This window comes from Vicia villosa, unplaced genomic scaffold, assembly GCF_029867415.1.
Source record: "Vicia villosa cultivar HV-30 ecotype Madison, WI unplaced genomic scaffold, Vvil1.0 ctg.001494F_1_1, whole genome shotgun sequence".
Taxonomy (NCBI): Eukaryota; Viridiplantae; Streptophyta; class Magnoliopsida; order Fabales; family Fabaceae; genus Vicia; species Vicia villosa.
Window position 1 is genome coordinate 88,755 of NW_026705640.1, and position 26,113 is coordinate 114,867.

The following is a 26,113-nucleotide window of genomic DNA, read 5'->3' on the forward strand; positions in this document are numbered from 1 at the left end:
TTTCCTAAGGATAGTATCACACCGTTCGTAACCTTCAGCGTTTGTAAGCTGATGTAGAAAATTTATGACCCTTTTGCCCCTTGGTGGGGAGTCAACATATGTCGTCTTCCCTCCATCGTAGTTATGCATCTTCGTTCAGGATACTGCCCCAGTTGGACAAACCCTTGCCCCTCAAGTTATCATAGAGTGTCCTTGTAAAATTGATGTGTTCTAAGATGGACCCCTTGATGACTAGATACATCTTGAGTGTATCTATGGGGAACTTCTTTGTTGAACTAATCCTTGCTCAGCGATAACCTTTGTTATATTTATAATCCTGTTACGACAAGGCATGGACATGTAGTCTGGCATGGTGAAAGACATCCCCTTCTTAGTAAGACTAAGATCATTCTCAATACTTTATCCTCCTTTCTCCATAGCGTGTGATCCTTTAATTTTCTTTGGGAATTTCGGGAAACCGGCTAGCGCGGTAAGTGTGGGCGCGAGCGAAGATGCAAATGTAAATATATGAATGCCTGAAAATGCAAATGCATGCGTATGCGAGAGACCTTTTTTTATAACTCCGTGTATGTAATGTAGACGTGTGACGTATAATTCTAGGGATAGCCTTAGAGGCGACTTTATACCCTCGTGAAATCCTTGCAAGATAGGTGTCATGACACGCCAATGGAAATCTCTTAAATTAGGGAGTATGCAGAAGGTAGCAGCTGGTGACCATTCAAGACAATCATCAAGTCTCATGGCCATCGAGAGGTCGTTCGACGTGTACCAATGAAGTTGTCCCTCGTCGGAAGGTTCTCTATGTGGAACACAACCTATCTAAGGACGATATCGAATGAAGTGAAATCCCTACAGGCTAGGGATTGAAAGATGTATAGATGGGAATCCAAACCCTACAAGTTAGAGGGTACGCGGGAATAAGCACGGAGTGACCGTTCAAGACAATCACTGGATCTCATAGCCATCGAGAGGCCAATCAACGTGCGTTAATGAGGACGTCCTTCAGGGGAAGGACACATAGTTGTAAGAAACATATGGACATAAAAGAAAATCCCTACAGGCTAGGGAGTACGTAGGAGCGAGCACGGGGTGACCGTTCAAGACAGTCACTGGGTCTCATGGCCGTCGAGAGGCCAATCAACGTGCGTAAACGAAGGTGTCCTTCGTACGAAGGGTGCGGTTTTAGAAATAGAATCCCTACAGGCTAGGGAATGCGTAGAAGCAAGTACGGAGTGACTGTTCAAGACAGTCACCAGGTCTCATGGCCATCGAGAGGCCAATCGACGTGCATTAATAAACGAGGATGTCCTCCATGGGAAGGACGCGTAGTTATAAAAATACCGAGATATAAAAGGAAAATCCCTACAGGCTAGGGAGTGCATAGATGCAGGTGCGGGGTGACTGTTCAAGACAGTCACTAAGTCTCATGGCCATCGAGAGGCCAATCAACGTGCATAAATAGAGGTGTCCTTCGTGGGAAGGACATGGTCTTAGAAATAGGGTCCCTGCAGGCCAGGGAACGCGTAGGAATACCTGCAAAATCAAAATGCAATACATTCGCAGTATATAAATTGCATACATATAATAAGCACATAAGAACATAAGCCCTAGGTTCATAAGTTCAACGTAACGGCTTAGGGTGCCTACCCTTCCCATTGGTATTTTCTAGAAGGTCTCATGGGGTCGTTCGTAGCCGCCGAGACTTTTTGTCTCTTTGGATTTTAGAACAAATCATTCATCCATGAGGTTCGAGTTTTAGGGGTAGGTTCCCAGAGAGATCAGCTAAATACCAAGTCCTGCCCTCAACAAAGTCAAGCTTCGTATCAGACATTTTCGGATATTCAACCCACTCTGAGTGGAATTATAATAAGACTCGTAGGCGATGTAATTCCCCTCTGGTCTTAAATATAATTCCCACGCTTAGGTTTTAACAACAATTTATATACAACCCAAAAGATGCAGTAAAATAAACAAATATTCAAATAAACAAATATTTAATTAAATTACTGTAAATAAACGAAATTGCTGTAAATAAATGTGTAATACGGTGAATTAACTTTATCAAAATGTCGCGGTAAGCAAGAGTCGTCACCGACTTTTATTTTATCCAATTGGAAAGGCAAAAAGAACAGGAAAGACCTTTGAAAGATTTTGAGTTCGGGGGTAGGTTATACAAAGGGAAGGTGTGAGGCACCCTTTGCATCCATGGTTATCCATGGGCTCTTAATTGCTTAGCTCATTTGTTTGTTTGAATTGTTTGAAAAAGTGTCGTGTGTGAATAGTAAAATATTTCGTTAAGGACTTTAGCTTGTAAATAAGCGTAGCCTTGTTTGAAAGTATTTCAAAAGGAGATGTGAAAAGTATTTTGAATTTTTTGAATTGTGAGCAAGCAATTGAGAACTACTTACCCTAAGTTTGTCTTTCTTGTCCTTTAAGTCTTTCGTTTGAAAGGGTCTATCCATACCATGGGAGGGCAGGAAGTCTTTCAATTGGATGTGCGGGTCATCGAAGGGTCATCGAGAATAATCGTTCACCACAAGACTATCCCTACCATAAAGAGGGCAGGTAGTCTAAGGGAAGGATATAATAGTCATTAGGCAACAGTAAGGATACCTTAGCATTCGAAGGGACTATCATCATTTATCGAGGCAACATCGAGGGACGAGATCATTTTATTCGTAGGCAACTCGAAGGGACTATGATCTTTTATTCCGAGGGACTATGATGATTTGAATTCGTAGGCAGCAAGCTAAGGTATCCCTATATCCGAGGGACTTGACTATTTTGGATCGAGAAGGCAACAAGCAACAAGAGGGGTACCCTAAAGGTGCATGTGTGCAGCAATCACGTGGTTTGAATTCAGTTATATTATCTTGATTAAGGTGAGCTATCGTTCAATTAATTAGTCTTGTCACTCCCTAATTTACTAACCACGCAATTAATATCATGCAGAAAATTATAGTGCAGAAATTAAATCCTACGCTATTACAAAGCTTTGGGGAGGGGGATTACAGTACCAAAAAATTGGGGGATGCAAAAAGTAAAGTGCGAGAAAATAGAATCCTAATTACTATTACATCACAAAAATTGCAACCTATACACCTTCTAGAATTTAAAAGGCGGAAATTAAATAATTCAAATAAATAATCAAATAACAACATAATTAAATAAAAGACGGAATTTTAAACAATCATGCGACATTCAAGAGTTTTGAGGTGAGAAAGAAGATCGCGAGAAATTGGAGTTGAGTGAAAAAGTTCGATTTAAAGAAATTAAATGAAATCCTAAATTAATTACTAAATGGAAATCAAATTAATTGAAACCTAATTACTAAATTAAATTTAATTAATTAATTAATAAAAAAAATGTCAATCCTAATTCCCTAAATTACTTATCCTAATTTTAAATTAATCCTAAATTAAACTATTCTAATTTTACCCTAAAAATTATTACTAAATTAATTAAAAGTAAAACCTAATGATTTAATTTTATTAGTTAATTATTGGTTAGTTAGTGATTAAAAATTAATGGATGATTACTAAGTAAGAAAATAAATAAAAAAAATAAAGAAAACAACCTGGTGGTGGTTGAGGGCGTGTGGAATCCTGTGTTGCATGTCCCTGAGTGTCTGTGGTACGCTGCCTCATCATGTACGTTGGATTTAATCTGGATACGATCCAACGGTGATGCTTGGAGAGTGTATCGTAGGCTTAAGAAGTCACTGGCACTGAATCTGCAATCAGAAAAATATAAAGAAAAACGAATGCTCCCCTGGGTATCGAACCCAGGTTTGGGCCGACACACACAACACTGATATGCAAGTTGCGCCAATTCGTTGACTTGTTAGTAACATAGGTGAGAGATATTAAGTACAAAATTCAACTTACTTTGGGAAAGTCAAATGATTTCAGGCTGGGGCCCCCTGTTCATACGCACAAACCAATGAAAAGGAGAGAGAGGGTCGAGTCTGGTTGACCGACCAATAGGAGTATAGAAACGTGCAGTCAAACGGTCTCACCTACTATTCATCATCTTCACCGCATTTCCTGCGGATTTTTCTTTGGAATCTGCTGCGAGTGTACCTGCGACTTCTCCTTCGAATTCATCTACATCAATGGTAATCATTTGAACCCTGCAAAAACGATTGGACAGTGCATACAAACGGCCCAGATATACTAAATAAGGTCCCCTGCATTCAAATACGTCATTAGTTTTCCCGGAAACCGCCTATATGTATGAAAACGAAGGTGAGCAAGCTTCTTGCCCTATCAATGGTGATTCGTGATTACAGCTTCGAAGCTTACATGTAATGGTTCAGAACTACTCCAAAGCATGCTATACACTCAATTGGATGATTAGATTCGATTAAAAAAGTCATGCATACGCAAAACGCAAAGGAGAAAAAAACGTGAATATGAACCTTATAGAATCATGATCTTACGTATTCAGAGGTCCGTGTTTGGACTCTTTCTCACCTTTTGATGTCTCCAAAGTGGAATGGGAGGCTTGTTTGCCTCTGACTCGCCCTAAAACTAGTATGCATGTTTGCCCTAGGTTATTGAATTTTTGAAGTTTTGAGTGAGGTTTAGAGACTAGGGTTTTTCCTCCTTTTCCTCGTGTCCTTGGCTGCTGATAATGTGAGTATATATAGAGGAAATTAGGTCAAGAAAAAAATAGAAAGAATCAATGTTATTTGATTGAAAAAATTGGTTTGAAAATATGCTTCCAAACTTTCTTTTTTGGTCCCAATTCTATTTTCCACACTTCTTTCACGTATTACCTTGGTCCCACATTGATTTTGGGTTGATTGAATAATTGGAGAATTGATCAAATAATATTTCCTCATTTAATTATGATTTAGTTATTTTAATTTGAATTTAAAAAGATAAATTCAAGAATAAAATAAATAAAATCACAAAATGAAAAGGAATTGATTTGTGGACCTATTAGATGATTAAAAATAAATTTCCATGAATTAATTCAAGCATTTTTATATTTTACTTGATTTATTTGGATTTTAAATGAATAAAATCAAAATAAATAAATAAATTTATAAAAACAGGTGAATTTCAATATAGGCCTTTATTTAAGTTACAATCATGTTTGAAGTCCAATACATGGGCCCATTAGTCCAAAAATGCCAAATTCTTCAATTAGGTTTTCATGCGTTTCTTGAAAATTGCTCAACTTCAGTCATGTATATCTCTCTCAATTTTAACCCTATAAAGGTTTTCTTGACCGTTTTAGAAAGCTTAAGATGTCTTCTAAAACCTCCTTTTGGTCTTAACTCAATTGAGTTTACCATGTTCAAGTTATGAGCTTTGAGAAAAAAAATGACTTTTTGCGATCCTTTAGAAGGACCTATAATGTATTAGCTCATATCTCTCAAATGAAGAATTTTTAGCCTTGGCATGTGAGACAAAGTTGTAGAGAATTCAATTTCCTTTAAAATGAGCTTTGGATGGGAAATTTTTGATGTTCCATGTAGGAGTTATGGCTGGTCAAAGTTCAGTTGACTTTTCCTATGAAACCCTAATTTAGAAACTTTTGAATTTGTTGATTTTTGATCTTTCCTTGGTGAACCATGATCAATTCTTGATCAAATGGTGAATGATACTTCAAAATAAGGATGTTGACAAAAAATCAGGAGTTTTGACTGTACTTTGGCCATAGTTGACTTTTGGGTTAACTTAGTCGACTGTTGACTTTCTGAACAATTGAGTGACTAATCCTTTGAGTTGAGACTTGATACTTGTCATAGAGGTAATGTAAGATACTTTGAGCCATATGGGATGCCTTGGAGCCATTGATTCATTGATTTTCCCTTGAACAAACCAAACCCTAGTTTCTGAGCCTTGTATAGGAGAATGTGTCTTGGAGCTTTATGTATTGGTTTGAATTTGTATAAGAGAAATAGCATGGGCAAATTTTGGGGTATGACAGCTGCCCCTGTTCAATTTTCTTATATCTGAAGATGTAGACTGGCATGTGTGCCTTTTGGAATCTGAAGGTAGAAGAGGATTGAACACTAGAATATCCAAGAATTTGCCCTTGCTGATGATGAAGGGACTTTTTCGGAGATGGGCTTAAAGATGCCATCCAGACAGAATATTGTCGGAGATGGGCTTAAAGATGCCATCCAGATGTTGAGACTTGATCGAGATGGGCTTAAAGATGCCATCCAGCTTGATAGACTTGAGAGTTAGAATACGTCGTACGTTAGACCGTATCTTAGGATGAGTCGTACGTTAGACTGGGTCTAGTTTGCATCAGCAGATGTCTGGAAAACCGTGCGTTAGGTTGATGGATAAGTTATGCGTTAGACTGATCCACATTGCATCCTCAGATGTCTGGAAAACTGTGCGTTAGGTTGAAGGATGAATCGTGCGTTAGACTGAATCCTTTGTATTGAGAAGTATTTGTTGAATGTTGATCGTGTAAGCGCCTGTCCGAGGTGTCCGCTTTATATTTTAAATTTTAATCATTACGGAACCATTCGAGGTTTCCACTTTAGATTTTGAAAAGTTGATTGTTTAAGGAACCGTCTGAGGTATCGACTTAAATTTGAAGGTAGATTGTTTAAGGAACCGTCCGAGGTATCGACTTAAATCTGAAGGTAGATTGTTTAAGGAACCGTCTGAGGTATCGACTTTAAATCTGAAGGTAGATCATTAAGGAACCGTCCAAGGTATCGACTTAGATCCAAAGGTAGATCATTAAGGAACCGTCCAAGGTATCGACTTAGATCCAAAGGTAGATCATTAAGGAACCGTCCAAGGTATCGACTTAGATCCAAAGGTAGATCATTAAGGAACCGTCCAAGGTATCTACTTAGATCCAAAGGTAGATCATTAAGGAACCGTCCAAGGTATCGACTTAGATCCAAAGGTAGATCATTAAGGAACCGTCCAAGGTATCGACTTAGATCCGAAGGGTTTTGAAGTTGTTTATTTGACTGCAGCAGTAACCTGAAAAAGGCAAAGTTAGTTTTTTTTATGCCATGTCATGATGCATGTAATGCGTTTATGTGACGGGATTAAAATAAATGAGAACCTTGCATGTTATGTACGCCTTTGTCGCGATGCATTATGTATTATGTATGAACATGTATGCAATTGTATGAATATGTTTATGATTTATGACGTATGACTATGATTTATGCTATTTGACACATCTTGATTGAGAAGGTGGATCTCCATGTCATTGTAATTTTGATGTTTGATCTTATCTTGAAGATGCTCAGCAGGGGATTTATGATTTCTGCTTGGGGACGATCAGTAACTTGATGTACCCTGATTGGGGATTAGAGATATTAATACACCATGTTGGAGAAGAGCAAAGTTTTGGAGAACCGGTAGTGTTGAAGATGTAAACTCTGTTGGGGAGTTATGTCTTTGTCGGGACGAGTATGTTTGAAGATATCTTCTTGAGAATTGCTCTGTGGGGATATAATCTTGTGAAATCGGAGCTGCGGGAAGGCATGGATGCCTTGAAAATTGCCCCCAGTATTATAGTAACTACCATTCCTGGATTTGATTAGGACACACCGCTGAGTATTGATCAAGATGTCAAACTGGACTTGCATAGATTTGCCCCCGCTAGTAGAGACTTTGAAAAGATTCGCCTCGCGAGTACTTTATGAGATGTGAACTATGGGCGACATGCCCCTAGTAATCATAGGCCAAAGAAAATATCCCATGTTGGTTGGGAAGTAGCTTCAGATCTACTTGGATGCATGCCCCTGATTGTCTCGGCGTCCTTGAGAGATCCTCGGAATCTTGACTCGATTGCCCCAAATTGATCAGAGGAATAGTTGGAAATCCACTTGGGATATATGCCTTTGACTGTTTGTCATTTGAGAGATTCTTGGAATATTGACTTGATTGCCCCAAATTGATTGGGCAGAATGTGTCGTCCCCCTTGTATACGTAAGAGACATGGCTTCTTGGAGTAATCTTGTTTGTCGGGATAAATTTCAGTCATTAGTTGTACCCTGTGCAAATTCTTTCTGTTGCTAACATTTGAAATTATGTAGCAGAATATGTTTAATAACAAATTCATGAGATGCAATGCATACGTCTGTCTTGAGTTTTTGAAATACATTAAAACTGGAGATGTAAAATCATGATATTTATAAAAACATGATGTTTGTAAAAACAGGATATCAACCTAGCATTTGTAGTAAACCTTAAGGAGTCGGGATACCTTTTTGGTGACAGTATGCTTTCGAACTAACCATGCTTCAATTAGGACTTTCAAGGGTTGTAATGTGGCTTGGTTCACGGTTTAAGAAACAAAGGATAAAGGCTCAAAATTTGATTGCACCCACCCCTCTTCGTGATGATCTTCAATCCTAAGCTCAGTTAATTCAACTTATGCATTCAGTTTCCAGGAGACTTTTCGATTTACACCTTTGATAATGATGACGGTTCACAATCAAAGAGAACTTTTGAGATGGCAGTCACTTCTTCCTTTTGGTAGTCACAACATTGTGTTGTTCAGGAATTTATTGACTTCTCTTTTTTCATCTTTTTGATATCCCTAACTTTTGCCTGAACAGTCTATTTTGAGCTTACCGTCAGCGGGATGCTTTGATTCTTGCCTAAGTCTTCTTTTTGATTTTTTGACTTAGCAGGCTTTTCTTTGTATGTATGTTTTTCATCATTTTTTTTGAAAGATATTGACTGCCTTACTTAATGATTGATGAACCATCATTGGCTTTTGATTGACATCTCCAACACTTCTTTGATGTGTGCGGATGAACGCTTGTGATTGAAACCTTTGTTGGAAGGTGTACTGGATGATTCTCTTAAAATAGAATGCACAGCCAAATTAACTGAGAACTACCCTGCACCAGGTTATGATCAAGGGTTTTAATTAGTACAAGAAAGAAACTTCTACTTCTTAGGCTCAAAGGGGTTGACGAGGGATTAACATCCTTATATATCCACTGTTTAGGAATTGAAACAATGCCTGTACATCGTCAGCATAGTCCACTCAAAAGCATACTGTATGAGGTTGCGGTATCGTTTTCGTCATCCTCCCTCAAAAGGTATACGGCTTTAGCAGGAGTTGAGCATCATAAAACATATGCAAAGTAGAGATGCAGTTTAGATGAGTGATAGCGAAATAATTTATTCAAGACAAACATATGCAATGCACTGATGATGATTATTAAAACAGATAATGTCTATCATGAGTCAAATGTTTAAACAAACAGGAAATAGACTTGCAAACAAAAGTAGATCTAATGATCCAAAAGTTCGTCCATCTAGACGTCAATTAGTCTTGTCATGACTAGGCATAGGAGTGGTGATCACCACATGAGCTTTCAGTAGGGTTGAATTTGACCTCCCCGTCATCGTTCAGATCTCGAATCTTATTCTTCAATGTCCAGCAATTGTTTGTGTAATGTCCAGGACTGTTGGAATGGTACGCGCACCTCGCATTGAGTTTGTAGCCAATAGTGGAGGTGTTAGAATTCTTAGGAGAATCCCTTAGAGTAATCAATCTGATCTTCAACGGATGTTGTAATGCTTGAGCCAATGACATTTTGATCTTGGTGAGTTGACACTTAGGTACATATGGCTTACGTTGTTGTTGTGGTGTCGGTGTAGAGATCAGAAATGCCCTATCATATTGGTTGCGTTCATTACGGCCTTTGCAGTGTCAGCCATACGAGGCTCCTTAGGTGAGTTGAAATCAATGACCTTGTCATGAATGAAGTTTTGAATCACATGCTTCAACGGTCTACCATCCTTTACATCATGCTCAGGATTGTTCGAATAATAAGCACATCTCGCATTTGTAATTGTGCCCAGGAATAAGAGTGCCTTCAATTCTTCTTGCCCCTTGTTCACGATCAGAATCAAGGTTTGGGATCGGATGTTCTGAGCTTGAAGGTGTTTGACTAATTGCTCGAAATCCATTTGGGCTGAAGTAAACAGCAAGAGAGGATGAGATACCTGTTGTGAGAAACCTGTTATGCGATGTTATGAATGCAAATGCAATGTTTTCAAGGATCTATAGGAAATTTAGTTTGCGACGTTAGAAAATAATTGGTTGCGTCTTCGTCTGAAGGATTCTGAATTTCGTCTTTGAACATCCTTCTTTGAGAATCGAGCTCACCATATCGAGTGGGTCATCGCCTCTGATTCGGGATATCTCTGAATTTGAAGGTACATGGCTAGAGGAAAATAAATCCTCTTGCCCCTTGATAGGTATGATGTCTTTAAACTAGAAGGCATGCAGCCAGAGGAAAATAAATCCTCTTGCCCCTTGATGGGTACGGTGTCTTTGATTTGCCAGACAAATGGCCAGAGGAAAATAAATTCTCTTGCCCCTAGATAGGAATTCCGTCCTTGATAATTAGCATCTGAAATTGGGCGCCCTAAATTCCTGAGATCCTTGAAAGGGTTAGTTAACATACGATGTTACGATGCCATGATGTCATGCAGATGCAATGTATTAAGTAAGGCATAAGGTGATAAGGACGAAATGTCCTACAAGCAAATCCTGCAAGGAAATAGAAGGGTAAAGCATATGGTAATAAGGACGAAATGTCCTACAAGCAAATCCTGCAAGGAAATAGAAGGGTAAAGCATATGGTAATAAGGACGAAATGTCCTACAAGCAAATCCTGCAAGGAAATCGAAAGGTTAATAGCACACACAAACAAGTCACACAAATGTCCTTAAGTTTAAAGGTTTGCATGAAGTATGACCAGGTAACTACCCTTCCCCAAAGGTACTTCTAAGGATAAGGATGATATCAGCAACGGGTTCTACTAAGTTACTCAGAATTGTCAGCCCCTCCAAAGCACCCTCGAACATGGTACATGCATACCACGCAATGATACTTTGAGAAAGAACCTATCTGAGTTGTAGTATCGGGTAGCGACTATGCCCTTAACATACATCAAGAGTAGTCCCCCCACTACGTTCCTAAAGGCCAAGATGGGTTAAAGGTAACTAAAGGTCCTTAAGCTCCGACTCACCTACAGATATCCAAACGAACCTCCCTCATACAAGAGAAGCATGCAAACACCCATAGAGGCCTAACTTAAGCGTGAACTCTCATATTGACCAATCCTCCACATACATGAAGGAGGTCGCCATGACTATGCCACTTCCTATCTTAAGGTGCACTCGAATCCGGGTATAGGATTCATCTTACATTCAAAACCCAAGCAACCTTGAAAAGTAAAGCAAACAAAACAAGCATATTATATGATCTAAGCTCTGAGGTAACCCCTCTTTTTATTTATCCCCAACAGAGTCGCCAGTTCTGTAATACGGTGAACTGACTTTATCGAAATGTCGCGGTAAGCAAGGGTCGTCACCGACTTTTATTTTATCCAATTGGAAAGGCAAAAAGAACAGGAAAGACCTTTGAAAGATTTTGAGTTCGGGGGTAGGTTATACAAAGGGAAGGTGTGAGGCACCCTTTGCATCCATGGTTATCCATGGGCTCTTAATTGCTTAGCTCATTTGTTTGTTTGAATTGTTTGAAAAAGTGTCGTGTGTGAATAGTAAAATATTTCGTTAAGGACTTTAGCTTGTAAATAAGCGTAGCCTTGTTTGAAAGTATTTCAAAAGGAGATGTGAAAAGTATTTTGAATTTTTTGAATTGTGAGCAAGCAATTGAGAACTACCTACCCTAAGTTTGTCTTTCTTGTTCTTTAAGTCTTTCGTTTGAAAGGGTCTATCCATACCATGGGAGGGCAGGAAGTCTTTCAATTGGATGTGCGGGTCATCGAAGGGTCATCGAGAATAATCGTTCACCACAAGACTATCCCTACCATAAAGAGGGCAGGTAGTCTAAGGGAAGGATATAATAGTCATTAGGCAACAGTAAGGATACCTTAGCATTCGAAGGGACTATCATCATTTATCGAGGCAACATCGAGGGACGAGATCATTTTATTCGTAGGCAACTCGAAGGGACTATGATCTTATATTCCGAGGGACTATGATGATTTGAATTCGTAGGCAGCAAGCTAAGGTATCCCTATATCCGAGGGACTTGACTATTTTGGATCGAGAAGGCAACAAGCAACAAAAGGGGTACCCTAAAGGTGCATGTGTGCAGCAATCACGTGGTTTGAATTCAGTTATATTATCTTGATTAAGGTGAGCTATCGTTCAATTAATTAGTCTTGTCACTCCCTATTTTACTAACCACGCAATTAATATCATGCAGAAAATTATAGTGCAGAAATTAAATCCTACGCTATTACAAAGCTTCGGAGAGGGGGATTACAATACCAAAAAATTGGGGGATGCGAAAAGTAAAGTGCGAGAAAATAGAATCCTAATTACTATTACATCACAAAAATTGCAACCTATACACCTTCTAGAATTTAAAAGGCGGAAATTAAATAATTCAAATAAATAATCAAATAACAACATAATTAAATAAAAGACGGAATTTTAAACAATCATGCGACATTCAAGAGTTTTGAGGTGAGAAAGAAGATCGCGAGAAATTGGAGTTGAGTGAAAAAGTTCGATTTAAAGAAATTAAATGAAATCCTAAATTAATTACTAAATGGAAATCAAATTAATTGAAACCCAATTACTAAATTAAATTTAATTAATTAATTAAGAAAAAAAATGTCAATCCTAATTCCCTAAATTACTTATCCTAATTTTAAATTAATCCTAAATTAAACTATTCTAATTTTACCCTAAAAATTATTACTAAATTAATTAAAAGTAAAACCTAATGATTTAATTTTATTAGTTAATTATTGGTTAGTTAGTGATTAAAAATTAATGGATGATTACTAAGTAAGAAAATAAATAAAAGAAAGAAAAAAAAACAACCTGGTGGTGGTTGAGGGCGTGTGGAATCCTGTGTTGCATGTCCCCGAGTATCTGTCGTACGCTGCCTCATCATGTACGTTGGATTTAATCTGGATACAATCCAACGGTGATGCTTGGAGAGTGTATCGTAGGCTTAAGAAGTCACTGGCACTGAATCTGCAATCAGAAAAATATAAAGAAAAACGAATGGTTAGAAGCTTACATGTAATGGTTCAGAACTACTCCAAAGCATGCTATACACTCAATTGGATGATTAGATTCGATTAAAAAAGTCATGCATACGCAAAACGCAAAGGAGAAAAAAACGTGAATATGAACCTTATAGAATCATGATCTTACGTATTCAGAGGTCCGTGTTTGGACTCTTTCTCACCTTTTGATGTCTCCAAAGTGGAATGGGAGACTTGTTTGCCTCTGACTCGCCCTAAAACTAGTATGCAAGTTTGCCCTAGGTTATTGAATTTTTGAAGTTTTGAGTGAGGTTTAGAGACTAGGGTTTTTCCTCCTTTTCCTCGTGTCCTTGGCTGCTGATAATGTGAGTATATATAGAGGAAATTAGGTCAAGAAAAAAATAGAAAGAATCAATGTTCTTTGATTGAAAAAATTGGTTTGAAAATATGCTTCCAAACATTCTTTTTTGGTCCCAATTCTATTTTCCACACTTCTTTCACGTATTACCTTGGTCCCACATTGATTTTGGGTTGATTGAATAATTGGAGAATTGATCAAATAATATTTCCTCATTTAATTATGATTTAGTTATTTTAATTTGAATTTAAAAAGATAAATTCAAGAATAAAATAAATAAAATCACAAAATGAAAAGGAATTGATTTGTGGACCTATTAGATGATTAAAAATAAATTTCCATGAATTAATTCAAGCATTTTTATATTTTACTTGATTTATTTGGATTTTAAATGAATAAAATCAAAATAAATAAATAAATTTATAAAAACAGGTGAATTTCAATATAGGCCTTTATTTAAGTTACATTCATGTTTGAAGTCCAATACATGGGCCCATTAGTCCAAAAATGCCAAATTCTTCAATTAGGTTTTCATGCGTTTCTGGAAAATTGCTCAACTTCAGTCATGTATATCTCTCTCAATTTTAACCCTATAAAGGTTTTCTTGACCGTTTTAGAAAGCTTAAGATGTCTTCTAAAACCTCCTTTTGGTCTCAACTCAATTGAGTTTACCATGTTCAAGTTATGAGCTTTGAGAAAAAAATGACTTTTTGCGATCCTTTAGAAGGACCTATAATGTATTAGCTCATATCTCTCAACTGAAGAATTTTTAGCCTTGGCATGTGAGACAAAGTTGTAGAGAATTCTATTTCCTTTAAAATGAGCTTTGGATGGGAAATTTTTGATGTTCCATGTAGGAGTTATGGCTGGTCAAAGTTCAGTTGACTTTTCCTATGAAACCCTAATTTAGAAACTTTTGAAATTGTTGATTTTTGATCTTTCCTCGGTGAACCATGATCAATTCTTGATCAAATGGTGAATGATACTTCAAAATAAGGATGTTGACAAAAAATCAGGAGTTTTGACTGTACTTTGGCCATAGTTGACTTTTGGGTTAACTTAGTCGACTATTGACTTTCTGAACAATTGAGTGACTAATCCTTTGAGTTGAGACTTGATACTTGTCATAGAGGTAATGTAAGATACTTTGAGCCATATGGGATGCCTTGGAGCCATTGATTCATTGATTTTCCCTTGAACAAACCAAACCCTAGTTTCTGAGCCTTGTATAGGAGAATGTGTCTTGGAGCTTTATGTATTGATTTGATTTTGTATAAGAGAAATAGCATGGGCAAATTTTGGGGTATGACAAAATGAAATTGAGAATAAATAAATAAATAAATAAAATTTAAACATTTATAAAAAAACCATAAACCCTAAAATGGTGAATTAGCCAAACCCTAAAAACTTTGCCAAAAACCTAAACCGTTTACCAAAACCTAAACCCTCTCAAGCCTTATGAGCATAATAACTCACCATTATAGTTATCCCCAGCAGAGTCGCCAGCTGTAGCAACCTGCCCTAAAAATTAAGCTTTAGGGTCGCCACCTATTCTACCAGGGCGAATAGGAAACCCTACGCAGTTAAGAGATCGGGGTAAGATTATTATAATCAGGTCGAGGGAAGGTGTTAGGCACCCTCAACCCTTTCCTAAGGTTTACATTATAAAGTTAAGGTTCATGGCTAAACATAAAGAAAGGTGGCCTAAAGTTAATAGGGTAAATGATTAGATTTAAACCTGATTAGGATTTTGAGGAAGGGGACTCGCCTTGGTTATCCAAGTGCCTACGTATCTCCTTAGAGAGAATCAGAGTCAACGTAGTTCGGGCACCGGGTTGTACGCCTTAGAATTGATTATGAAATTGTTTTGAAGGCTTTTTGAATGGCCTATGCGAAGTTCGAAGGTATTTTGAATTACCTTATCGCAAATTTGAAAATCGCAGTATTGAAAAGATGAAAATCTGTAGTGTCGTGGTTTAGTGTGTTTTGAATGTTTGGGCGTACAACCTTGATTTAATATGTCACCGTTAGTTGCGATGATCAATAGATTTGATCATTATAGTTAACGGATTAAATAATGTATTGATGGTTATTCTGACCGATAGATTCAGTCGTCACGAGCAGCAAATGAAGTGTATTTTAATTTTTGTGTAATTAAATTATGAGTTTCATCATTACCTCTCATAACCAATAGATTTGGTTATTACACGATAACGAATTTCAATATTTATGTTTTATTATTTTATCTCTCGTCAATGCGACCAATAGGTTTAGTCGGATCGAGGAGAGAATTGCTTGAGGGTTAGTCGAATTAATATTAACGGATAAATTAATTAGATTGAATTTATTTCTCGCCAATGCGACTAATAGATATAGTCGGATCGAGGAGAAAATTAGTTAAGGGTTAATGTTTTGCCAAATAGTCAATGGGATTGGGGCAAACCCTAATACTACTTTGATAGCCTTTCTAGGGTTTTTTGTGATTTTTATAATTAAGGTTAATTAACTCAATTAAGTCGAATAATCGAAATAATTGAATAATCGGGAAAATTATAATTCTAACCCTAATCCTATTTTTATTATTCTAACCCTAATTTAAAAGAATTAAATTATCTACATATTAATATTTTTATAATTAAACAATCATATAAATAATATATAAAAAAATAAATAATAGAAACCTGGCTTCAATCCTGTGTGGGAAGCCCTTGAGGTCCATGGTAAACCTTCAGCCTTGTGTACGTTAGATCAGGATTGTAGGATACTCCCTGGGGGATTCGAACCCAGGTTCCTTCCCTTATAAATGCATACTCCTTGCCATGCATGCTACCTTCAGTTTGCCATTAATTAATTACCCAAGATACATTATATACAATAACTAACAGACAAATGGGAAAGTCAAAAGGAAGAGTAGCGCGTGGGTCCCAAGCGTCGTATGCATAGCCAATCACGGATGAATAGATATTGTGCTGACCATTGACCTGCGAATGAGGAGAGGAAAGAGGAATAGACCGTCTGACCGGCCAATAGCATCGCAGCATGTGCGGTCAGCGTTTGGAGTGAGAAGAAAGAAATTTGACTGGCCACCAGAGGCACGACACCTCATCATCTTCTTCGACAAACCCAGCAGGATATTTGCTACGATTTTCAGCTTCCTTTTTGCTACGATTTTGTGCGTAGCCAAAACCTGCAACATCCAAACTCAGTAAGAATGACGTTAAATAAAATAACAAAGCGTTCAGACCCCACTAATTAAACCTCCCGATCATAACCATGGCTTTTGTTTGGTTGGAAACATTCTGCAAGCACAACAACGAACAACACCATCTTAATGCCCTAGCAATGGCGTGATCGGATCCATGGCCCCAATCCTTCACGTGATGCATTCAACCTGTTCTAAACAACTCCAATAACACATTATTGCAGTTAGTTCTTATTAAAACGAGGAAAAAAACGTAAAACGAAAACTCACTCATACATGAACATGAAGAATGTGATACATATATTCTGAGTGTCATGGGACTTATTCAGTGATTTGTTCTTACTCCTTATTCCCACAGTAACTGATTGAGACGATTGTAAAGGATCGAAGGTGGCTGCAAACCTTAAAACAAAAATATGCCATTCTTGAGATTTTTGAAACTTAGTTAGGGTTGCTCTTGCTAGCCTTTTTCCGTCCCCTTGCCACCACAATTTCTTTTTGCTTTTATGAGAGATAGAATTAGGTTAAAATGCTGGGCTTGGACTTTAGTTTTGATCCCTTGGAATTTTTGCATAAATATTCATGATATTTTCCTTCTAATTTTGGCTAAAACCTCCTCCTCACATATGAACGAAATTTGGACCTCCTTATGGTATTGTTTGGGCCTTTATGTGACTAAAACAAGATCCATGCAATTTAATTATTTTATTTTAATATTTTCCTTAATTTATTTAGTATTTAAATGAATAAAAATCCATATAAATAAAAAATAAAATTATGAAAGGGTGGGGAGTGATATATAGGCCCTTATATATGTCATGGATGTGTTTGAAATACAAATTCTAGGCCCATTAGTCCAAAAACCAAGTTTTGGTCAAACAGGGTTTCACGCATATCTTGGAATTCGACCAACTTGTGCGCATCATATCTCCCTCCATTTTAATCATATGAATGCATTCTAGGACTTTTTAGAAAGCTCAAAGAGTCCTATAAATGACCTTTTTGGTTTCATCTCAATTGAAGCTTCCATGCTCAAGTTATGAGCTTTGACCTAAAAGGTGTTTTTGTTGACTTTTTCGGAGGACCTATAATGTATTGGACCATATCTCTTGAATGAAACATTTCTGGCCTTGGCATGTGAGAGACAAAGTTGTAGAGAATCCAATTCCTTTCAAAATAGGCTTTGGTTGGGAAATTTTTGATACTCCATGTGAAAGTTATGACCAGTCAAAGTTGAGTTGACTTTCTCCTATAAAAAACCCTAATTTGAACCTTTTGAATTTGTTCATTTCTGAGTTTTTATTAATGGATCATGATCAACCTTTGATCAAATGATGGATATAACTTCACATACTTGATGTTGACCAAAAATCTTTAAGTTTGACTGTATTTTGAATATAGTTGACTTTTAGGTCAACATAGTCGATTATTGGTCGTCTGAGCCATTGAGTGAGCAATCCTTGGAATAGAAGCTTGACTTTTGACATGGAGGTGCCTTGAGACATATGAGAGACCTTGAGATCCATTTGAGGCCTTGAATATTCATAATCCTTTGATAAAATGAAAACCCTAGTTTTGGAGATCTTTGATTAGGAGAGAGTGACTTGAATAAGCCTTTGAACCTTGAGCCATTGAAGATGCATAGAGGAGGGAAAATTTTGGGGTATGACAAAATGGTTTTTACGAATGGCTTTATTTAATTTTCTATAGTCTATGCACATTCGCCAACCAGATTCAACTCGCTTGGTTATGGTTTCACCTTTCTCATTTTTAATCATCGTGACTCCTCCTTTTTTAGGTACTACATGAACTGGGCTAACCCATTTACTATCGGATATGGGGTATATTATTCCAGCTTCTAGAAGTTTTAAAACTTCTTTCCTAACCATTTTGCTCATGATCGGGTTAAGTCTCCTTTGGTGTTCTCTAGAGGTTTTCGAGTCTTCCTCAAGCATAATTCAATGCATACAAACGGAGGGACTTATTCCTTTGAGATCATATATCTTATAGCCTAAAGCTGTTGGATATTTCCTTAGGACTACTAATAGTTTTTCAGTTTCGATCGGTCCTAGGTCAGCATTGACTATTACAGGTCTTTCGAGTTCGGTGTCTAAGAATTCATACCTTAGATTTTTTAGGAAGCGTTTTGAGTTCGTCAGTCATTTTATTAGGAGAAGGTGTAGGATCAGATGTTAATGCTAAACATTCGTTTAAGCTTAAGTTTTGGCTTTCTTCTTACGTGTTATCGTCAGGTGTTTCGGTTATAGGGATTTCTAGGATTTCAGGATTTTTGAGGGGTTCAGTTTTCGCTTCTTTGACGCATTCGTCAGTGATATCCACGAAACAGCAGGTGCCATCTATTGCGGGTGCTTTTAAGAAGTGAGATAGAATAAATCCAATCTTTTATTCTCCTACTTCGAAGGTTAATTTCCCACGTTTAACATCTATGATTGCACCAGCGGTTTCTAAGAATGGTCTTTCTAGTATGATTGGGATGTTGGAATCTTCTTGAATATCCTTGATGATAAAATCGGTTGGGATGTAGAATTGACCTACACGCACAGGGATATTTTCTAACATTCCTACAGGATACTTAACTGAACGGTCAGCTAGTTGAAGAGACATCCTTGTTGATTTAAGCTCACCTAAGTTTAGTTTCTTACAGGTTGAAAGAGGCATCAAACTAACACTGGCTCCTAAATCGCATAAGGCTTTATCTATAATAGTTTTTCCTATTACACAAGGTATGGAGAAACTACCAGGATCTTTTAGTTTGGGAGGCATGTTATTTTTAATGATGGCACTACATTCTGCAGTAAGCGTTACGGTTTCGTTATCCTCGAGTTTCTTTTTGTTCGAAAGAATTTCTTTGAGAAATTTAGCATAGGAAGGAATTTGGGTTATAGCTTCTATGAAAGGTATGGTTATGTTTAATTGTTTCAGAAGTTCTACAAACTTTTTAAATTGCGCTTCAGTTTTAGATTTAGCTAGTCTCTGAAGGTAAGGAATATGTGGCTTATATGGTGGTGATGGTACATATGGTTTCTCTTTTTCAGACTCCACTTCGGTGTTGTTTTCACTTATCTTAACGGGTTGGTCATCAGTTAATGTCTTTTTAGTTTCCTTTGGCTCTTGTTGTGACATGGGTGCGTTTTGAGTTCTAGGGTCAATAGGTACATCGTAGTTTGTTCCACTTCGCAGTGTAATCGCATTAGCATGTCCTTTAGGATTAGGTTGTGGTTGAGCAGGAAATGTGCCAGCAGGGGCAGCAGTAGGTGTTTGTTGTTGAGCTACTTGGGAAATTTGCGTTTCTAGCATTTTGTTATGTGTAGCTAAAGCGTCTACTCTGTTCGCTAATTGTTTTAGTTGCTCACTATTGTGAATATTTTGATTCATGAAGTCCTTGTTAGTTTGTTGTTGGGAAGCTATAAAGTTTTCCATCATGATTTCTAGATTCGACTTCCTAGGGGCATTCGGAGCAGCTACAGGTGCTTTTTGATAGCCAGGTGGGACAACAGGTGCTTGTCCAGGTGCGTACAACGCATTGTTGCTCTTATACGAAAAGTTTGGATGATTCTTCCATCCAGGGTTGTACGTGTTTGAGTAAGGGTTTCTTTGAGCGTAATTCACTTTATCAGGTGGAATACCTGTCAGAAGTTAACATTCAGCAACGACATGTCCAACTAATCCACATATCTCATAGTTAGGAGCTACAGCAACCGCGGTGGCTGCAGGAGTAATGGTTAAGTTCTCGATCTTTTGAGTTAAAGCGTCTACTTTGGCGTTAAAGCGGTCTATACCACTTACTTCATACATTCCTCCTTTGGTTTGGGATTTCTCTACAACGGTTCGTTCTCCTACCCATTAGTAATGGTTCTGTGCCATGTTTTCTATGAGGTTATAGGCTTCATCAAGAGGTTTGTCCATCAAAGCTCCGCCAATAGCAGTATCTATGGTTATTTTAGTGTTATATAGTAGACCACCATAGAAAGTATGGATGATCATCCATGGCTCAAGTCCATGATGAGGACATAGTCTTAGCATATCTTTATATCGCTCCCAAGCTTCAAAGAGTGATTCGTTGTCTTTTTTGGTAAATTCGTTGATTTGACCTCTCAGCATAGCAGTTTTGCTAGGCGGGAAATATCTCGCTAAGAAAACTCTCTTCAATTCATCCCAGGTCGTTATGGAGTTAGAGGGTAAAGATTGAAGCCATGCTCTAGCTCTATCTCTCAAGGAGAAGGGAAAAAGACGTAATCGAATAGCTTCGGGACTGACATTGTTAGCTTTGACAGTGTCGGCGTATTGCACGAACATGGATAAATGGAGATTAGGATCATTTGCAGGGCTTCTAGAGAATTGGTTCTGTTGGACAGCTTGTACCAGTGAAGGTTTTAGTTCAAAATTGTTTGCCTCTATCGCAGGTGGTGCGATACTTAAGTGCGGTTCAGCTCGTGAAGGAGCGACATAGTCTCTAAGAGGACGAAGAGCAGCCATCTCTAACTCCGGGGTTGGTTGATCAGCAAGGATCAATTCTTGAGAAACTGGAATTGGTTCAACTTCGGGAAGATGATGAATTCGACGTCTTACGTTAATAAAATGTTCGATTTCGTTAATTCATTATATTAATTCCCCTCCTTGTAAATGTGTATTTGGTATACAATCGTCCAAAGAAAAGGAACAGAATTGCCCTAGTCTCTACGGTGTAACAGTGAGTTATGATATCGACTTAAATAGTCCCCGGCAACGGCGCCAAAAACTTGATCGCGACTTTACATGTCTATAAATCTGATAACTGCAAGTGCACAGTCGTGTCGTGTAGTTTTAAAAGATATCGAATCCACAGGGACTATGAATCGATCTACCGTTATCTAAGGTTACTATGTAAAGCTAGGGCTACTAATACTTAAGTTGTTTCTAACGGGAAAATTAAAATATTAAATCTAAGGAGATAATAATAAATGGATACCAGTATTCCAAGTAAGATCTTCCGGAATCCACCCGGCCGCTTTATGGTTAGCCATGTCAGCCAACCAAGGTCTTATTTGGACCATAAACAGTTTCTCATCCAGAAATTCTTCTTTCACCTCACTTTCAAATTTTGTTAACTCGGTATTCACTAACCGAGATAATTGATTAGCTACCATGTTTTCAGACCCTTTTTTGTCTCTAACTTCAAGATCAAACTCTTGAAGTAAGAGAATCCACCTTATTAGCCTTTGTTTCGAGTTCGGTTTTGTGAGCAGATATTTGATAGCTGCATGATCAGTATAACACACAATTTTTGAACCAATCAAATAAGAACGAAATTTTTCCAATGCAAACATAATAGCGGGCAATTCTTTTTTGGTTGTCGCATAATTGATTTTAGCTTCATTTAAAACCTTGCTCGCATAATGTATAGCATGGAAAATTTTGTTCCTTCTTTGTCCTAAAACGGCACCCACCGTATAATCACTTGCGTCACACATGAGTTCAAAATCAAGGGACCAATTAGGAGCAACGATTATGGGTGCGGTGACCAATTTTTCTTTAAGCTCTAGGAATTCTTTTAAACAAGATTCATCGAAAAGAAATTCTGTACCTTTATTGAGTAGATTACTCAAGGGCTTTGCAACTTTGGAAAATTCTTGGATAAATCTTCGATAAAACCCGACATGTCCTAGAAAGCTTCGATTTCTTTCACATTCAAAGGAGGAGAAAACTTCTCTATCACTTCAATTTTTGCTTGATCCACCTCAAGGCCTCTTGAAGAAACCTTGTGGCTGAGAACAATTCCTTCCGTAACCATAAAGTTGCACTTGTCCCAATTTAGAACCAAATTCGATTCCACACATCGCCTTAGCACAGTATCAAGATTTTTCAAACATAGATCAAACGAAGAACTAAAAACTGAGAAACCATCCATTAAAACTTCAATGCACTTCTCAATTAAGTTCGAAAAGATCGCTTGCATACACCGTTGAAATGTTGCCGGTGCATTACATAACCCGAAAGGCATTCACCGATATGCAAAAATACCGAAGGGGCATGTAAAGCCGTCTTCTCATGATCCTCGGGATTGACTACAATTTGGTTGTATCCCGAATACCCGTCTAAGAAACAATAAAATTGTTGACCGGATAATCTCTCGAGCATTTGATCCATGAAAGGCAAAGGAAAACGATCTTTTCTCGTAGCCTGATTTAGCCTACGGTAGTCGATACACATCCTCCACCCCGTCACGGTTCTTGTTGGGATTAGCTCGTTCTTTTCATTACGGATCACCATCATTCCACCTTTCTTGGACACCACATGAACGGGGCTCACCCAAGCGCTATCCGAGATTGGATAAATCATCCCGACCTCTAACATTTTCACCACTTCCTTTCTCACCACTTCTTTCATTACCGGATTCAATCTTCTTTGTGGTTGAGTCACCGGTTTGAAATCGTCTTCCATCAAAATCTTATGCATACAAAAGGAGGGACTAATTCCTTTGAGATCGGAAAGAGTCCATCCCATTGCTTCTTGATTTTTCTCTAAGACTTCAAGCAATTTTTATTCTTCACTCTTAGAAAGGGCATTGCTAATTATCACCGGCTTTTTTTCATTTTTCTCGAGGAACACATACTTCAAGTGTGAAGGAAGAATTTTCAATTCAAGCTTACTTTCCTCCTTTGTAGTTGGTATTTTCAATTCATCCACCATATCTTCCAAAAGAGAAATCTCCTCTAATGCTTCCAACTCTTTCAAACATTCCTCAATTTCTTTTTCTTCATATTCATTTAGGATTTGAAGAGCATTTGTGAGAGCTCTCTCAAGAGGAGTATACATATGATTTTGCTTCTTCACTTGCATGATAGCTTCATCGGTCGCATCCACTCGAAAATAATCACTTTTATCATTGGAATGCTTCATTTCTTCAAAGAGATTGAAACACACTTCTTCATCCAAAACTCTCACTTTCATTAGACCGTCATCGATATCGATCATCATCCGAGCGGTTTTCATGAAAGGTCTTCCAAGTATTAGAGGTGTGTCATAATCCTCCTCCATATCAATCACCACAAAATCGACCGAGAAAAAGAACTTATCAACCTTAACTAACAAATCTTCCGTAATCCCTATAGGATGAGTGGTGGACTTGTCGGCTAATTGTAAAGTCATCCTTGTAGATTTCAACTCAATGTTTCTCAATCTTTTCATAAGAGATAATGGAGTCAAATTAATTCTAGAACCCAAATCGATCAATCCCTTACCGACATAAACATTACCAATTGTCACCGGTAGAGTAACTTTTCTCGGATCACTTTCTTTCTTCGGTAGAGTTCTTTGAATTATAGCACTACAACAAGAATTAATGGTCACAACCTCTTGATTCTCAAATCTCCTCTTCTTTGTGATAATATCCTTGATGAATTTAGCATAAGTATGCATTTTCTCTAATGCCTCAGAAAATGGAATATTTATTTGCAATCGGCTAAAAATATCCAAGAACCTGGTATAATGCCTATCATCATTTTTCTTTCATGGAGCATGGGGATAAGATAAATTTTGCAATGGTATTGAATTCTCCTTTTTCTTTCCTTTCTCCTTTTCTCTCTTTTTCTTTTTCTCCTCTATCTCAAGATTTTCTTTCTCAGCTAATTCTTTCTCTTTCTCATTTTCAACTAATTCTCCCTCAACATTTTTTTCTACTTCAATCACTTCATCTTACTTATCATTTTCAAATACAACATATTCTTCCTCGACTACCTCTCCTACCCCCATATCAATAGTTCTACCGCTACGGGTTAGAATGGACTTACAGTGCTCTCGAGAATTTTCTTGTGTGTTGGCCGGAAAAGGACCTTTGTGTTGGTCGGCAAGTTGTTTTGATAGTTGACCAACTTGAATTTCAAGATTCTTTATGGCTGCATCCGTATTCTTTTGGCTTGCAATAGACAATTACATGAATTGGCTAAGAGTATCATCCATTGAAAGCTTTGTATTTTGAGGTTGTGATTGATTATAGCCACCTTGATAAGGATTTTGACGATTTGAAGGCCCAACATCCGGTCTCCAACCTTGTTGATAACCTGGTTACCTCTTTGTTATTAACCTTGGTTATTTTGGTAAGTTTGTTGTCTCCCACCATAGCCTTGATTAGGATTTGAAACATAATTCACTTCTTCGCTGGCGGAGGATAATAACCAGTTTGATGATCACCCTTACACAATTCATAACAAATTACTTGTTAATTTTTAGTAGGGATCTCATGCATCTCCTTGAGTTGTTGTGGAAGTTTTAGCATTTATTGAGTAAGAAATTCTACTTGTTGTGTCAATAACTTGTTTTGAGTAAGTATTGCATCATTCGTGTTCAACTCAAGGACTCCCGGCTTTCTTTGTAATGTACTACAGTTTTTTGCCCTTGATGATCATTCAAGGTCATTCTATCAATGATAGAAACTGCTTCTTCAGCACTCTTTGACATCAAAGACCCACCCGCGGTAGCATCTAAAAGTGTTTTCGATTGTGGTTGAAGTCCATTTCTAAAGATATGGATTTGAGTCAATTCATCAAATCCATGTCCTTTGCATTTTCGTACCATAGATTTGAACCTTTCCCACGCTTCATTAAGAGCCTCACTTTGACCTTGGGAAAACACAGAAATGGAAGTTTTCGCTTTCATGAACCTATTATGCGGAAAGAAACGATCAAGAAATTTCTCCTCCAACTCATTCCAGTTAGTCATGAGATTGTCTGGTTGATCAAGATACCATTCATTAGCTTTTCCTATCAAGGAATGAGGAAATAGCCTCTTGAACACCTGTTCTTCTTCCGCCTCCGGAGCACCAATGGTTCCGGCTATTTCATAGAACTTCGTGAGATCAGTGAAAGGATATTCGTGATCAAGTCTCATAAAAGGATTTTGATATAATAATTGAAGTAACCCTGTTTTCATCTCGGAGTTCCTTCCATTGTTTTGATCACGAGCAAATTGAGCATTCAATCGAGGGATATTAACACAAGGCCCTTGAGGTGAAACATTTGCTATTCTGTCTACGTGCAGTCCTCTAAATCTCAGGATCAAAAAGGAGTTGATCTACAGGTACACTTCCTTGGATAAACTGTTTCTGAAATGCTAACCAAGCAAATTAAACAACACAAGGAATAAGAAATTAGAAATAAGAGATTAATAATAAGACTCAATACAAAACAAACTATTGCAATGCTTGCAATATCTAAACAACAATCCCCGACAACGGCGCCATTTTGTTGAAAGTATATTGGTGTACTTTTAGTTTATCGTTTCCACAGGGATTGGTGCGATATCACCGTCGTTCTATAGTTTATATTGTCTTCAGTTAAAGTTACTTTGGGTTTGGTTTCGATTTTGGTAATGAAACTGTTCAATCTCATACAAGAATTGATAAACGAGATTTGTGGTTTTAAAAGATGGTAAAAGAATGTCAAGATCAGGGTTTAATGATTTACTTCATATGTATTTTTTTGATAAAGCATGTGAACTCATAAATGACAAATATAATCACATATCCTCTCAATATGTTTCATGTCTAAACCGTATTGTG

General features: G+C 37.5%; 1 protein-coding gene and 1 non-coding gene across 2 annotated transcripts; one reads left to right on the top strand and one right to left on the bottom strand.

The window, feature by feature from the left end:
* Positions 1 to 20,572: 20,572 nt before the first annotated feature.
* LOC131635476 (small nucleolar RNA R71) lies at positions 20,573 to 20,679 on the top strand. The gene has a single exon (XR_009293823.1). It is a non-coding gene; the product is annotated as a small nucleolar RNA R71 (small nucleolar RNA).
* A 2,418-nt stretch (positions 20,680 to 23,097) lies between these two features.
* LOC131635467 (uncharacterized) lies at positions 23,098 to 23,976 on the bottom strand. Its single transcript, XM_058906083.1, has one exon. The coding sequence runs from the start codon at positions 23,974 to 23,976 to the stop codon at positions 23,098 to 23,100; it is 879 nt and encodes a 292-aa protein (XP_058762066.1).
* Positions 23,977 to 26,113: the final 2,137 nt, after the last annotated feature.

Excerpts from the sequence above, each read along its gene's own strand:
- LOC131635467 (XM_058906083.1), bottom strand. The coding sequence starts at position 23,976 with ATGCATACTTATGCTAAATTCATCAAGGATATTATCACAAAGAAGAGG.